The sequence below is a fragment of the Tarenaya hassleriana genome, unplaced genomic scaffold (assembly GCF_000463585.1).
Source record: "Tarenaya hassleriana unplaced genomic scaffold, ASM46358v1 Cleome37, whole genome shotgun sequence".
Classification (NCBI taxonomy): domain Eukaryota; kingdom Viridiplantae; phylum Streptophyta; class Magnoliopsida; order Brassicales; family Cleomaceae; genus Tarenaya; species Tarenaya hassleriana.
In genome coordinates this window covers 515,797-529,609 of record NW_010966725.1, presented here as the reverse complement: position 1 = coordinate 529,609, position 13,813 = coordinate 515,797, and the positions used below count along the sequence as shown (strand labels likewise).

Below are 13,813 nucleotides of genomic sequence, written 5' to 3'. Positions count from 1 at the left end.
GACACATATATATATATATATATATATATATATATATATATATATATATATATATATATATTTGACAATAAACTCAAAAAAGCCGGAAAGCTAGACTTAAAAACGATTTTTGAGATTAGTGGAAAGAACATAATATTTTATCATTTCATTAAAATATATGATAGAATGGTATAGAAACAATATTTCAACGTTTAAACAACGCGGAAATATGAAAAATGAGGTATACCATTCATCATCATCATCATCGTCATCATCAAATGTCGGCGGTGTTTGAGAAATGCAGCTCAGTTCTTGAAGATACCGATAGCGGTTCCACCGGCTCTGAAGCCCGACGGGAATTTCTCGCGTGGAGCCAACTTCGCCGTCGCCGATGCTTCTGTTCTTGGATCCCCCCCTGAATCCGTAAACCCACTTTTTTCCTAAATTTAAATATCATTTTATACGATCATCATCGCTATGACCCTTTCAAAATTTTGTATTTTTTTTGGTTGAAATCTGGTAGATGAGCCTTAGCCAACAGCTGAGCAAATTCAGGAAAATGGGACTGTGGAACGACGATTACCTGTCGAAATCTCTGTTTCTCTTCTACATCGGCACGGAAGATTACTTGGACTTCGCCAAGAAAAACCCTAGCGCAGATTCTTCCGCTCAGCAAGCCTTTGTCACCTCAGTCGTCTCCAAGATCAAGCAAGACCTTGGCGTAAGCGACGATGATATAAAAATTTGATTTTTTTTTTCTCGTATCACCTCCACGATCTTGTTAATGATTATACAAAACGCAAACGCAGTTATTCTACGTAAATGGAGCGAGGAAGTTCGCGTTCCAAACGCTGGCACCGCTGGGCTGCTTGCCGATCGTGAGGCAAGATTACAAGACCGGAGATCAATGCTACGAGACACTCAACGACCTGGCCAAGCAACACAACGAGAAGATCGGACCAATGCTGGACGCTCTGGCCAAGGAAAACCCCGGTTTCCAATACACCATCTTCGATTTCTACCACTCCACTACTCGTAGGATCATCGGCGGCTTGAGCTACAGTGAGTTGAAAATAATATCTCGTATTTTTTTAATAAGAAAAACCTTATATAAATAACTCAATTTTGTAAAATATACCAACCTTTAAACTTTTAATTTGATCTAATTAATCGACACTTAAAATATACAAATATTTCAAATTGATATTCACTTCACCAAATCGATATCAATTCTCTATCTTGACATAAAAAAAAAATTTGATTGAAGAAGGTATAGAAATCGATTACGTATCTAATGTAGAGTGTGGAGGTTGGGAGATCGAGATCAATTTCCAACCTCGGAATCGAGGTTGAGAATTGTAATCGATTTCGTGAATTGGAGTATATCATTTGAAACATTTGTATATTTGAGATATCAATTAGATCAAAATAAAAAAAAAAGTTTAATATCAATTTGACATATTTCGCAAAGTTGAAGTATTTAAATAAGATTTTTCCATTCTATCAATGAATCAATATAATCATATTTGACATATTTCGCAAAGTTAGAAGTATTTATATATTCGTATATATCTCTAATACTATTTCTCTCTCTGATACGAAATGGTTTTGATGGTTACAGGGTTTCTGAACACGAAAAACGCGTGCTGCGGGATTGGATCGCACAACGCGTTCGGGTGCGGATACCCCAACGTCCACTCGAACCTGTGCGATTACCAGAGGTCGTACCTTTTCTTCGACGGGCGTCACAACTCGGAGAAGGCGAACGAGGCGTTTGCTCATCTGTTCTTCGCGGCCGATCCCAACGTGGTTTCGCCCATGAACCTACGGGAGCTCGTTGTCTACCCTCCCAACATGAACATGCTCGAGAGTTACCAGACACCAAAGTCTGCTGCTGTTTCTGATTCTGTCTCCATGGGCGTTGCCGCCGCTTGAGTTTTTAGGGTTTGATCTCTTGTTTCTTCTGCATGCGTTTGTGTTTCTTACTAAGAGACCGGTCACTCTCCTTGTCGTTTGTTGTAATAATTCGCGATTATATATGCGATAATACGATGCATCCCATCTTTTTAAACGTAGTTGTTTATATGCCATTATTGAGCAAAAAGAGCAAAGAACATAGTCATATTCAAGGGGAAAAAATGATCATTATCCAAAGACAAAATATCTAAGTTTAATAAACTTAAGGATTGTAATTAACGCAATGGGAAAGTCTCATTCCAAACATGCAAAAAAATTACACAAAAAAATATACACACGAAAATATACGTATACTCTGAACTTATATTCGTATATATAATTGTATACACACACGAAAATCCGGTCACATGATCAGATGGTTGATTTTGCTAAAAACTCAGAATTTTTAGTAGAAAATAGAATTATAATATCCAACAAAAAAGTTCAATAAAAACAAAAATATTTTCATTAAATTCCATCATATTCCATTAAAAATCACCCGGCCCTCATCGATCGTAATGGATGACGTTACGCCTAACAAGTGGACTACTTATCTTATTTTCCTAATAAATGTCTCGTCTGCAACACTTTTACATTATTATTTTTTTCATTTTATTTAATGAGATCTGATCCAAATAATTTAATAAATTCACGCTTATCTTGGCAACTAGCCACCCACTGTCCACGAGCTCCCCACCGAGCAATAAAAAAATTAAATTAACATACAATTTGAGTATATTTTATTTTTTAATTACCACTACTTAATATAATTAAACAAAACTTAATTTAGAAAACGAAAAAAAAGAAATTGGTAATGGCAGAAATCACGTTCACAAGCATATGGTTCGCGTTGAAAAAGCAGAGGAGACGACAGAACTCCATCACCATCCCATCTCTGTCGCAATGGCAGTCAACCGTAATTTAGTCGCCGTGGTAGGGCTATTTCTGGCATTTACTCTCTTCAGTTTGCCGGCTGAAATCTCCGGCGAACAGACCCTCCTGTTCACGTTCGGAGACTCATCATACGATGTGGGAAACAAGAAGTTCTTCTCGTCGGAGTTCGATCCCGCCGCTGCGTGGCCGTAGCGATGTGGAAAACAAGAATTTCTTCTCGTCGGAGTCCGACCCCGCCGCTGCGTGGCCGTACGGAGACTCCGTCGACGACCCGACCGGCAGGTGGTCCGACGGACTGATAGTTCCCGATTTTGTCGGTATATCAGCTGTTCTTCGCTAGGGTTTAAATGAGATTTCTGGATTTCAGAGGTAAAGCGTTGAATTTGTACTGTTTGATTTGGGTTTTGGCCTTTCGATAGGGAAGATGATCGGAATTGGAGAACCGGTTCCTCCGGTTCTTGATCCAAAAGCCGATCTCTCTCGTGGAGCGAGCTTCGCCATTGCAGGGGCAACTGCTCGTGGAGTTCCTTCTGATACTGTAAGCATTTGCGCAAGTGAATATGTCAAAATTCGAAAGAAAAGATGCGAACTTTTCTATTGCCCTTAATTTGTTCGTGGATTTAGATGAATTAGGGACTAGATAGATTGGAAGTCCGGTTCCAAACTGCTCTGTTTCATTGCTAATATCTCTGTTTTTAGGTATGCCCATTAGTGGTTAATCATGGAGATTATAAATGGAACTCTGAAAATTATCTGAAGAAGACATCGTTAGTGAATTCATGTTTCCTGTTTCATCTCTCTTCAATCTCTGGAGGAAGTTATGTTAGGGATGCGCTCACATGGGCAGTGTTTGTGTTCTTGCAGATGAGTTTTCCTCAACAAGTATCAAAATTTATGGAACTAAAAGGGAGATGGACCGACAAACAACGAGCAGAAGCTCTTTACATGTTCTACGTCGGAGCGGACGATTACTTGAAATTCGCCAAGGAGAATCCGAGTGCCAGTCAGGCCGACCGATATGTCTGTATTGCGAGCGTTCTAACTAAGATATCGAGTAGCCTCTACGTAAGTCTTCAACGTTCTCAACCGTCCCAAGAATCATCCAACCGATAAGAAATTTGATGTCTCTTCCAACTTGTTTTTTTTTCCTCTGTAGGATCTGCACAAGAAAGGCGGGGCGAGAAAAATCGCCGTACAGAACTTACCACCGCTCGGATGCTTACCGATAGTGAGACAAGAATTCAAGACCGGCGAGGAATGCCTTGAGATACTCAACTTCATGGCATCAGTTCACAATGAGAGGCTTAAACGATTGCTCGGCCAGATAACTATACCTCTCCGAAACCTACGCTACAGTCTCCTCGATTTCCACAGTGAAATTCTCCGAAGGATCAATGATCCATCTCGGCACGGTAATTTCCTCATCCTCTCCTCTCTTTTCGATTTCCTTATTCAAACGGTCGATTACGTTAATACACAAAAACTAAACTTTTCAAGATTTCGGTGAACTGATCTGGATCACGTTTGATGGCAGGATACACCGACACAACGACGTCGTGTTGCGGGATTGGACCGAGAAACGCGTTTGGTTGCGGATACAGCAACGTGCATTCGAATCTCTGCAGCTACCAAAGGTCGTTCCTTTTCTACGACGGCCGTCATAACACCGAGAAGACCAACCGGGAAATCGCCGATCTCTTCTACTCGGGCGACAAAAACGTCGTCGTGCCCCGCAACATAAGAGATCTCATGCGCGAACCCGCGACTGATCTCCTTCAAGAAAGCTAAAAACGCAGAAAATCTGGTCAGAAATCTCATCGGAATAAGTGATAGTCGCTTCCCATTTGATAAGCTCTACGCATGTTATGGTAATTCTTCGAACCATTGATGTTGTCATGAGAATGGTGTCAATTTAATCTATTGGTCCAACTCCAAGGCCCTCGGACAAGATCTTATCATTTCTATTACAAGGGTTTTGTTTCATAGCCATTGTTAGTGTTTCAAAAGGGAATGGAGGTTGACAAAATACATGTAGAACTCTAACTGTTAATTAAAATAACCAAATATCCACACACAAACGTAATTTTTTAGAAAAAAAAACAATAGCATTGTCGTAATACAATAGCTCAAAAGATGAAACTCTTTGAGTCATTAACTTGTATTATTTGAATATTAAGGGATGCAAAACCTATATAACGGATACCGTTTTTATACGTCCTTGAATTCAAATAACATCTTTATATTATAAGGTCCTGTGACATTAGGCTGTCCACTCCACATTAGCTTTGCGATCTGTCCATACGCCTTCTCCGTTCCATGGGAGGAGTCGAAGAACATATAATCTCTAACGTTTTCGCATAATTCGTAATCCTCCGACATTCCAAGTCGATAGCCGCACGTGTTGATTCCTCGGAACGGTCCACTCCCGCAACATGCCTTCTTCACCTCTTTAAACCCTTCAAAACCCCGTTTTTGTTGAATTTAAATAGAGAGATTCCGAATTTGATTTGAACAGATTATTCAATTCAAAATGTAGAATATGCCTAAATTGGATTAAACCGAATTTATATTCTAATAAAGATCAGAACAACAATACTCGATCTCGTGATGCATTTATATGACACAAGACATTATCTATAGAATATGATTTGAACCCATCCTTATTATGTATCATCATTGCCTACTCTTAATGTTTCAATCTATATTTGTAATTCCTCTCAAATAATATAAATAATTTAATAATAAATATTATCAGAATAATTTTAATTTAAAATTATATATATATATATATATATATATATTACTTGAAATTTAATTAGTTTTCTCATGTATTTTCAATTTTTCACTAAACTCAATGCAGTGGGCTCAAAATGAGTTTCTCTAGTTTTAGAGGCCCATCGTTGATCAGTTGACCCAGACAATTTAAGCGCGTGGGTCACCCCGCGCTTTTAATGAAAGACGTGGCGCGTGGGTTATGACCAAATATAGTTCAATTGATTTTTTTTCTTCACAGCATTTGTTTTCTCCTTGTGGGAAAAAAAAAATTAGAAAGCATTAATTTGGTTTATTTAAGGATATACATAAATTTAATATTAATTTTTAGTGGTAATCATATATGACTCCATTGCCACTAACTTAGATCCTTTCATATATATATATATATATATAGATATAGATCAAAGAGTGAACGTACCGTATTTCGAGGGATTGTTCATAACACGAGACATCAAAGAGTGGAAATCGTGAAGGGCGTATTTGAATCCGGACAATTCGATTTCAAGATTCTTGAGGGCTCTAGGAAAAGCTTGGTTGTGGAGGTTTATGAACTCTGTGATCGGCTTGAAACATGCTCCTATCCTTGTCGGGTCCATGACCAACGCATTCGGTACGCAATCGAACCGACCCATGTTCATGAATCCGAACTTCCTCCCTCCTGCACTGTACACTTCCTATGATCCAAAACCAATAACAAATTTTACTTCATACCTTATTAGAATTTGGGACCAGTTATCTCGGATTTGATTTCGTTAGGATTTTGCTACGCTTCTTCTTGTATGTGTTCCTCGTTTGTTATCACACAAAAAGTAATTTTTATCTCGATACATCCAAGATACCGATTACCGAGTAAATCAATTCTTTGTACTCCTTATACCTTGATCACGGCTGTGATATTACCGACGACTATATCGACGAATTCCGCTTTCTTCGTATGCGATTGGAAGCTTGAAGAGTTTAAGGAGAAAGGGTAAAAGTAATCGTTGGCACCAATGTGAAAAAGATAAACGGCTCTTGACAGCAGCTTCTTTGCTTCTGCATCTCCAAGATTCTCCGTCAAGATCTTCTCCACGTTCTTGAAGTTGCGCAACTGCGTTTTCAAATCTATCACCTGAAAGCAAATCATACATGAAATCGATAATATATAACCGAAAACATATATATATGGACCAATATGATATATACCAGTCCTTGAAACGTTGTGGCCAAAGCTCCGGCTCCTGCCGAAGCGAAATTTACTCCGTAGGTGAACTGGTTAACGTTATTACCGGGCTGTAAATATGGTGGAATCGACATGCTCCCTCCCCTTCTTTAAACCCTAATCCGTGTTTTAAACCGCAAAAAAGAAAAAAAAAAAAGAGATTAAATTAAGTAAATAAATATGTTCACAAAATTAAGATGACCCACTTACCAAATCTCGAAGGATATCTCATTCTGAGTCCAAGGCTTGAGTTCATGTCCAAGGATGAAAATTTGAAGCCCTTGAGCTGTTCCTCCAGTTGAAAGAGAAGCTTCGACAGAGCTTTGTTGTGCATTGTTGCTAATGATGAAGCTTCTCCGATGCAAGAACCGTCCTTTTCCGGTTTAAGTACTCTCATAACCGGAAGACAACCCAAATCCGGCACATTCAGGACACCGAATTTCCTCCCTCCGATCTTATATATTTCCTGGTGAAAATTGGATACAAGAAGCCCTATATAATGCACAAGTGAATATTAATTATATATAGATGAAGGGTTAATTTGATCGGTTACTTACTCTAATGAATGCGGTTAAATTGCCCATAACCATACCGACATGTCGGGATTTGGATCTGGGAATTAGAGATAACCGGTTGGTCAAGAAAGGACTCAAGTAGTCATTGCTCCCGATGGAAGAGAAACAAATGGACATAATTAACAAATCTAAAGAACGAAAAATACATCTTCGTACCGATAAAATCCGGAATCACACGTCCGTCCGAAAATCTTCCGGTGGGAGACTTGAACGTCGTCATACCGTACGGCCAGAAATTCGCTTGGGCGCTGCGGATAGTGTTGATGTAATTGTTGTTTCCGACATCAAACAACGAATCTCCGAACACAAACAAAGCTGCTTGACTCGTCAAGAGACCAGCTTTGCAGTTTGTCGGATCGATCCACAGGCTTACAACAAAAAACGCAGAAAAAATCGGACCGAATCGAAAATTTCCCATGTCTATATGTTTTAGATTCTGAACGCTAAACTTGTGTTTTAGCTTTGCGTAGAATGCTTAATGAGAGAATACTAGTTGATATACAAGCATTATTGGTCAGTTTCCTTCTGTGACTTTGCAATGTCCGACTTTTAATTACGTTGTTTAATTGCAATTATGGCATACGATGTATAATATAATAATATCTAAAGCTGCATTAAATAAGACAGTTTGTTCAAAATTTGAACAAGGTTTCACGAGTCAGCCGTTGCTGGTGCCAACTGATTATTGACTATATATAGTTTAATCGCAACAAAGTATTACAAATCCATAAATTCCTGCATCTTGATTAATTATATGACAAAATGATATGAAATTGATATTCAAAGCGTAGACCAACCGCCCCATCTTTTGAAAGTGGGCCCTACAAGATGGTTATTATAATTACGGTCAAATGTATTATTCTAATACAAGAACACCGACAATTTCAAAAAGTATTATGTTCATTACGGGTTCGATTTTTTAATAAAGAAAAGTAAGAGATTTAATGTTTCTAGTTCTTTTCTAATTTGTTGTTATTTTCATAGAAATGATGGTTGATAATGAAAGTGAAAATGAAAACGATGATAATATCATTTTAATTTTTTGTAAAGAATAAGACAATCATTTTATTTGTTTTTTTTTTCTTCTCGTAATCTCACATTTTTCTAAAGATTATTCGTATCGTCAATCATTTTATTCTTACAAAAAAAAATTGTTGTCACTAAACGTTTTCGCGTAGTTATTTTTCAATCTCGGATGAATCAGAATTATTCCCGAGACTTCTTTTTCGCACCGCTATTGTCGTCTTTTTTTGTTATCATCGAACGATTCTTTTGTACGTATTGTCAAAGTTGCAGCACAATCGTTTGTTTGATTTTTTTCCAGTTATATCTTCTATTGACACAAATTCCAAGGTGATGTGGTTCAGACAATATGTATTTGATCATCTTTTCTCCAAATTTGGCATTTCGTGATCTTCACGCTCCAACTTGAAGGGAGATATTGAGATATATTTGATCTTAAAAAATATTATAAAATATATCGTATAATAGAGATCTTATCAAATTTTAAAAATATATATTTTAAAATATTTATTATTATGTCTACTTTACTTATTTAATTTAACATTCTCATCTATTTATATGTTATTTTGGTTATCAATAAAAACATCATTCCGTAAATTTCTACACCGACTAACTATTATACGCAAAATGGTATATGACCATATTTCCAAATTCATGTTTATTTCACATATCGAATTTTAAAAATTCTTGATCATTTATCATAAGTGATGTGTGGAAATTTAATTTTCGTAATCAAATTTGTTCTGCCGTGTATTCAATTTCCTCAATATATCCTCCGTTCTTTTAAATTTTGGATATCAATAACCTTTGATATTCCTTAAAAAAAATAGATTACTCTGAAATTTAATTCAACTATTACATCAGGGAATCTGAAATAGTTTCTTGATGCTGTAAGGACCGACCGCAAGAGAATTCGCTTCTCTTTCGCCATCCCAAAACAAAGTGGCGATCTGCTCATAAGTTTTTTCAGTGAAATGTATAGAATCCCAAAATACGTAATCATTAGGGTTTTCGCATAATTCGAATTCCTTCACCAATCGCTTTCCTCCGCAGCTGAATACTCCTCTATATTCCCCTGCTCCACAACATGCTCCCTCCCCTTCTTTAAACCCTAATCCGTGTTTTAAACCGCAAAAAAGAAAAAAAAAAAAGAGATTAAATTAAGTAAATAAATATGTTCACAAAATTAAGATGACCCACTTACCAAATCTCGAAGGATATCTCATTCTGAGTCCAAGGCTTGAGTTCATGTCCAAGGATGAAAATTTGAAGCCCTTGAGCTGTTCCTCCAGTTGAAAGAGAAGCTTCGACAGAGCTTTGTTGTGCATTGTTGCTAATGATGAAGCTTCTCCGATGCAAGAACCGTCCTTTTCCGGTTTAAGTACTCTCATAACCGGAAGACAACCCAAATCCGGCACATTCAGGACACCGAATTTCCTCCCTCCGATCTTATATATTTCCTGGTGAAAATTGGATACAAGAAGCCCTATATAATGCACAAGTGAATATTAATTATATATAGATGAAGGGTTAATTTGATCGGTTACTTACTCTAATGAATGCGGTTAAATTGCCCATAACCATACCGACATGTCGGGATTTGGATCTGGGAATTAGAGATAACCGGTTGGTCAAGAAAGGACTCAAGTAGTCATTGCTCCCGATGCTTACCAAATGGACCGCTCTTGAAATTCTCTTCTTGGCTTCCTCTTTACCATATCTTCTCCTCCACATTTTTTCTACTTTCTTGTAATGATCGAGTTGTGTTTTGAGACTTATCACCTAACAGATAAAGGACACAAGTATATGTCTTAGGACATTTAACCCATATGTATACATATAACAATAAATTTTTTTTTCGAACTCGTGACCACGTGGCTTTTAATTGTCCCATTTTACCACTTATTCTGCCCACCTTGAACCATATAATAGTAAGTTAAGATCTAATCAACAGAAATTGTTAAAGATATATATACTATTCATTTCTACTTAGAATTATATTTTAAATAATTTCTACTTGGATCGTAGTTTCTATTTCCAATCTGCAATGTGTAGCTTACTCACAGACTTTTATAGGTCCCAGTCCATTAATTATAAATAACTTATACATGGAATGCACTTGCAAACTATATAATAACTTGAAATAAACTATATATTATGAAATAACCCTATATAATAACTTGAAATAAAGAAAATCATCTTTAGCAGGTGGGACCAAGGAATGGTGATGAGTGGTGCATAATAACACATCCTAACATTGCCTCTAATCAAGCTCACTATAATCTAGCCACCATATTCGGGTCAAAGTCAAATCCCTATTTCCTTATAATTTTTTTTTAAAAAAAAAATATTCTTTTTCAGCATCTTTAGAGACTCTATGTATTACTATGGAATCATTAGAACGTTCACGCGCATATATATGGCGGTCCAATCTCTTTGCTCTATGAGAAATCAACCTTCCATGTGTGTGGATATATATACACAACAATAGAAACAAAACCAAATGAAATGTTTTCATCACAGACCAAATTAATCTCATAATCAAAATAAAGAATTAAATTTTGATTAGAACTTACCGATCCTTTGAATGTTTCGACAAGAGCCCCAGCCCCAGCAGAAGCAAAGTTCACTCCGTAGACGTTCTCTTTGCTGATTCCCGGTTTCAAGAACGGCGGGATTAGCGGCAACTTCGCATATTCGGCTTCATGGACACACACACACACACACACATATACATGTATATTCAATGTATGTATATCATGAGTAAATGTGGGTAAGTATTGGACGATATATATATATACATATTCAATGTATGTATATATCTCACCGATGAAGTCGGAAATGAGTCTCCCGTCAGAGAATCTCCCGGTGGGGAAACCGAAGAATGTCTCTCCATACGGCCGGAAATTGGCTTGGTCGAACGTCGTCGTGTTTATGTAATTGTTGTTTCCTGCGTCCAAGAACGAGTCTCCGAATATGAACAAGGCCGTGACATTGTCACCGTGATGTCGTTTCCTGTTTGGCCCCCGAGAAAATTTGGCTCCGGATTTTCTTGCTGAAACTCTGACAAAGAATAAAATGTTCAACAAGAAGAAGAAGTAGAAAAAGATGGATGCGAGGTTTCTCCTGAGCATCGCCATTGTTGACTTTGTCTACCTCCGGAATTAACACCCGCGAATATATACATAGAAATGTATGGAATGTGAATCGGTCGCGTATATAGTTGACTGGACTGGCAATGTATTTTAAAGAAAAAATATATGATGAGAATGACACTCAAAGAGATTCAACGTCGGATTGATTTGGAGAATCAAATTTTACGAATAGAATATGTTACGCACGCAACATACATGGCATATATTATGCATACACGTGAATCGGTTTATTTTATTTTTTAAAATTATGGTTTTAATTTGTTTGGTTTACAAATAGCCTGTTTGAATTATATTAACGAATATTCTGTACAAAGCATATTATTAATGCGATTTGCATTCATATATATATATATATATAACAAAAAAATATATACATCATGGAGGGACCATGTGAACAAGAAAATAGAAAGGAATGGAAAAAGAGTCCTTACCCTAATGGAGTATGAAAGTCACGAGATTATTCATGGAGATTCTTCATTTGAAATCTTCGATAGTGGTCGCAACAAAAACATTTTCATCTCTTGAGCTTTAATAGGAAAAAATAAATAAATCTTACTTTATAGTCCGGCTTACATTATGAGACATATATATAGAGATATGGGTTTAAGATATATCGACCATCAATTTTCCAAGGGTTGGTTTGGTGGCAATTTCACCTAACTTTTAAAGTCTCAAAAGAGATTTTATTATGGATATTCAATTCCCGCGCGTCATTCAAAAATATTATTGATGATGTCATTTAAAAATTTTAGTCTAACAACTGAATAGTTATTTCATAATTATTGGTAAAAATAGAGATTAATAATTTATTTCTTAGGTTAATTATTCCGTATAATCTTATGACATTTAAATGCCAAACTTATATCCTTTAAGATATGAGCGTGTGAGTTTACATTTGTTTTGGATAATTTAACGAATTAATAATAATAACAATGTTCCAACATAACTGAAAACCCAAATTAATTTGGACCTTGTATACATTATGGTCACTAATTATGTGTGATCTAATATGCAAATACAGAAAAATATATGAGTCAAATAATTATACAGATACCATGAAGTGTAATTTTTTAATTCTTTATTGTTGGATTTAGAAATTACACAAATCTATTACTATAAATAGTAGTAGTGTGGTCCCTAGACTAAACGTACTAAAGATATGATAACACTCATTTGTTGTCAGAGTAATATTTTTTACGTTTTATACTAAAAGACTTTCTATCTACACTGTCATTTGTCAACTCAAATAGATTAAGATATGTTCTAAATTCCAGAATAAGTTTTTGTGTGGTATACATGATAATTGGTCTAGATTAATATATTTCGTATTTTATAATATACTATTTCTGTAAAATACTAACACGTAATAATAATATTGGACATCTTCTGTTATATACAGCAGCTCAATTATCATGGAGTATCGCAACACGACAACGTATAAATTATAAATTATAAATTATTGAAGGGAAAATAAAAGGGGACAATATTATTATTACATCGTACGAAACAGAAGATGTCCAAAATAGTCCACCGAAAGATCACGAGAAAGTTAGCGATGCGCGATGTGTCCTAACAAGGCAAAGCGACCTCTCGAGCTCCTCTGTCCTTTTTCCGACACCAATTTCGATATTCGTAACCAAACCGGACAAAAAAAATATTAATAAATCGATTAAAAATAAAATAAATTATGAAATCTTATCCTGCGCAATCTCTCACACCCCTTCAGATTATGAACTCTCTCCTTCCAATAACCGGTTATGTTCCTCGTCCGGTTCGGTACTGTCTTTCAATTTTACCTTTGATAGATTTTATTAATAAAAAAAAATCATGGTGGTTATTGATTTATAGGGTTGGACAAAACTAACCGAACGGATATCTGATCAGACTCGATCTAAAAACTATAAATTGGGTATCTAAATATTTTACAAAAATTTAAAAAACCCTTAATATTTATTAAAGATTTCAAAACTAGGCTTAATTTTATTACCAAATTTAGATTCGATACCACAAAATTTGGAATACTCTGAAAACTTGATCACCCAAAAACCACGAGTACAAAATCGAATACCAAATCCTAATACCCATGATATGCAAATAGAAAATCAAATACTTTAAAATTCTAAGACAGCTAGAGTTTTTTGAATTTTAGAATCTAAAAACCAAAATAAAATCCAATCAAAATTTTATATATTTGTTTTTCCTGACAAAAACAGGAAATTCAAATCAAAATAAAAAATCATAAATCCATTTTTTCA

General features: G+C 35.9%; 4 protein-coding genes across 5 annotated transcripts in view; 2 read left to right on the top strand and 2 right to left on the bottom strand.

The window, feature by feature from the left end:
• Window positions 1-2,069, top strand: part of LOC104822625 (inactive GDSL esterase/lipase-like protein 23) — a 3,117-nt gene extending 1,048 nt beyond the window's left edge. Inside the window, exons 2-5 of the mRNA XM_010553896.2 lie at window positions 284-402; window positions 503-700; window positions 789-1,041; window positions 1,601-2,069. Coding sequence (XP_010552198.1) covers window positions 284-402; window positions 503-700; window positions 789-1,041; window positions 1,601-1,914 — 884 coding nt within the window. The 3' untranslated portion in view covers window positions 1,915-2,069. The remainder of the gene's footprint in view (window positions 1-283; window positions 403-502; window positions 701-788; window positions 1,042-1,600) is intronic.
• Window positions 2,070-2,763: 694 nt separating this feature from the next.
• On the top strand, window positions 2,764-4,812 carry LOC104822624 (GDSL esterase/lipase At3g14220). Its single transcript, XM_010553895.1, has 6 exons — window positions 2,764-3,000; window positions 3,062-3,146; window positions 3,249-3,367; window positions 3,694-3,894; window positions 3,986-4,241; window positions 4,364-4,812. Exons 1-6 carry the CDS (start codon window positions 2,776-2,778, stop codon window positions 4,615-4,617), a joined length of 1,140 nt encoding a protein of 379 aa, XP_010552197.1. The 5' UTR covers window positions 2,764-2,775; the 3' UTR covers window positions 4,618-4,812.
• An 83-nt stretch (window positions 4,813-4,895) lies between these two features.
• Window positions 4,896-7,901, bottom strand: LOC104822622 (GDSL esterase/lipase 3-like). The gene is made up of 5 exons (XM_010553890.2): window positions 7,518-7,901; window positions 6,790-6,901; window positions 6,482-6,715; window positions 6,023-6,278; window positions 4,896-5,285 (listed from the first exon to the last, which is right to left on the bottom strand). Exons 1-5 carry the CDS (start codon window positions 7,796-7,798, stop codon window positions 5,038-5,040), a joined length of 1,131 nt encoding a protein of 376 aa, XP_010552192.1. The 5' UTR covers window positions 7,799-7,901; the 3' UTR covers window positions 4,896-5,037.
• A 1,315-nt stretch (window positions 7,902-9,216) lies between these two features.
• Window positions 9,217-11,784, bottom strand: LOC104822623 (GDSL esterase/lipase 5). 2 transcript variants are annotated; one of them, XM_010553892.1, is made up of 5 exons: window positions 11,231-11,784; window positions 10,980-11,104; window positions 10,075-10,185; window positions 9,608-9,863; window positions 9,217-9,514 (listed from the first exon to the last, which is right to left on the bottom strand). In XM_010553892.1, exons 1-5 carry the CDS (start codon window positions 11,541-11,543, stop codon window positions 9,264-9,266), a joined length of 1,056 nt encoding a protein of 351 aa, XP_010552194.1. In that variant the 5' UTR covers window positions 11,544-11,784; the 3' UTR covers window positions 9,217-9,263. The 2 variants fall into 2 exon arrangements, with proteins under 2 accessions (XP_010552194.1, XP_010552193.1); XM_010553891.1 differs by having other exon boundaries at window positions 9,955-10,185; window positions 11,231-11,778.
• Window positions 11,785-13,813: the final 2,029 nt, after the last annotated feature.

What these genes read in the sequence shown, in the direction of transcription:
- LOC104822624 (XM_010553895.1), top strand. Translation starts at nt 2,776, where the DNA reads ATGGTTCGCGTTGAAAAAGCAGAGGAGACGACAGAACTCCATCACCAT. An exon ending in TCTTCTCGTCGGAGTTCGAT is followed by an intron (nt 3,001 to 3,061) that starts CCCGCCGCTGCG and finishes TCGGAGTCCGAC; the next exon opens with CCCGCCGCTGCGTGGCCGTA. An exon ending in GATAGTTCCCGATTTTGTCG is followed by an intron (nt 3,147 to 3,248) that starts GTATATCAGCTG and finishes GCCTTTCGATAG; the next exon opens with GGAAGATGATCGGAATTGGA.
- LOC104822622 (XM_010553890.2), bottom strand. Translation starts at nt 7,798, where the DNA reads ATGGGAAATTTTCGATTCGGTCCGATTTTTTCTGCGTTTTTTGTTGTA. An exon ending in ATATCACAGCCGTGATCAAG is followed by an intron (nt 6,279 to 6,481) that starts GTATAAGGAGTA and finishes TTTGGATCATAG; the next exon opens with GAAGTGTACAGTGCAGGAGG. An exon ending in GAACAATCCCTCGAAATACG is followed by an intron (nt 5,286 to 6,022) that starts GTACGTTCACTC and finishes GGGGTTTTGAAG; the next exon opens with GGTTTAAAGAGGTGAAGAAG.
- LOC104822623 (XM_010553891.1), bottom strand. Translation starts at nt 11,543, where the DNA reads ATGGCGATGCTCAGGAGAAACCTCGCATCCATCTTTTTCTACTTCTTC. An exon ending in ATTTAACCGCATTCATTAGA is followed by an intron (nt 9,864 to 9,954) that starts GTAAGTAACCGA and finishes AATTTTCACCAG; the next exon opens with GAAATATATAAGATCGGAGG. An exon ending in GAGATATCCTTCGAGATTTG is followed by an intron (nt 9,515 to 9,607) that starts GTAAGTGGGTCA and finishes AACACGGATTAG; the next exon opens with GGTTTAAAGAAGGGGAGGGA.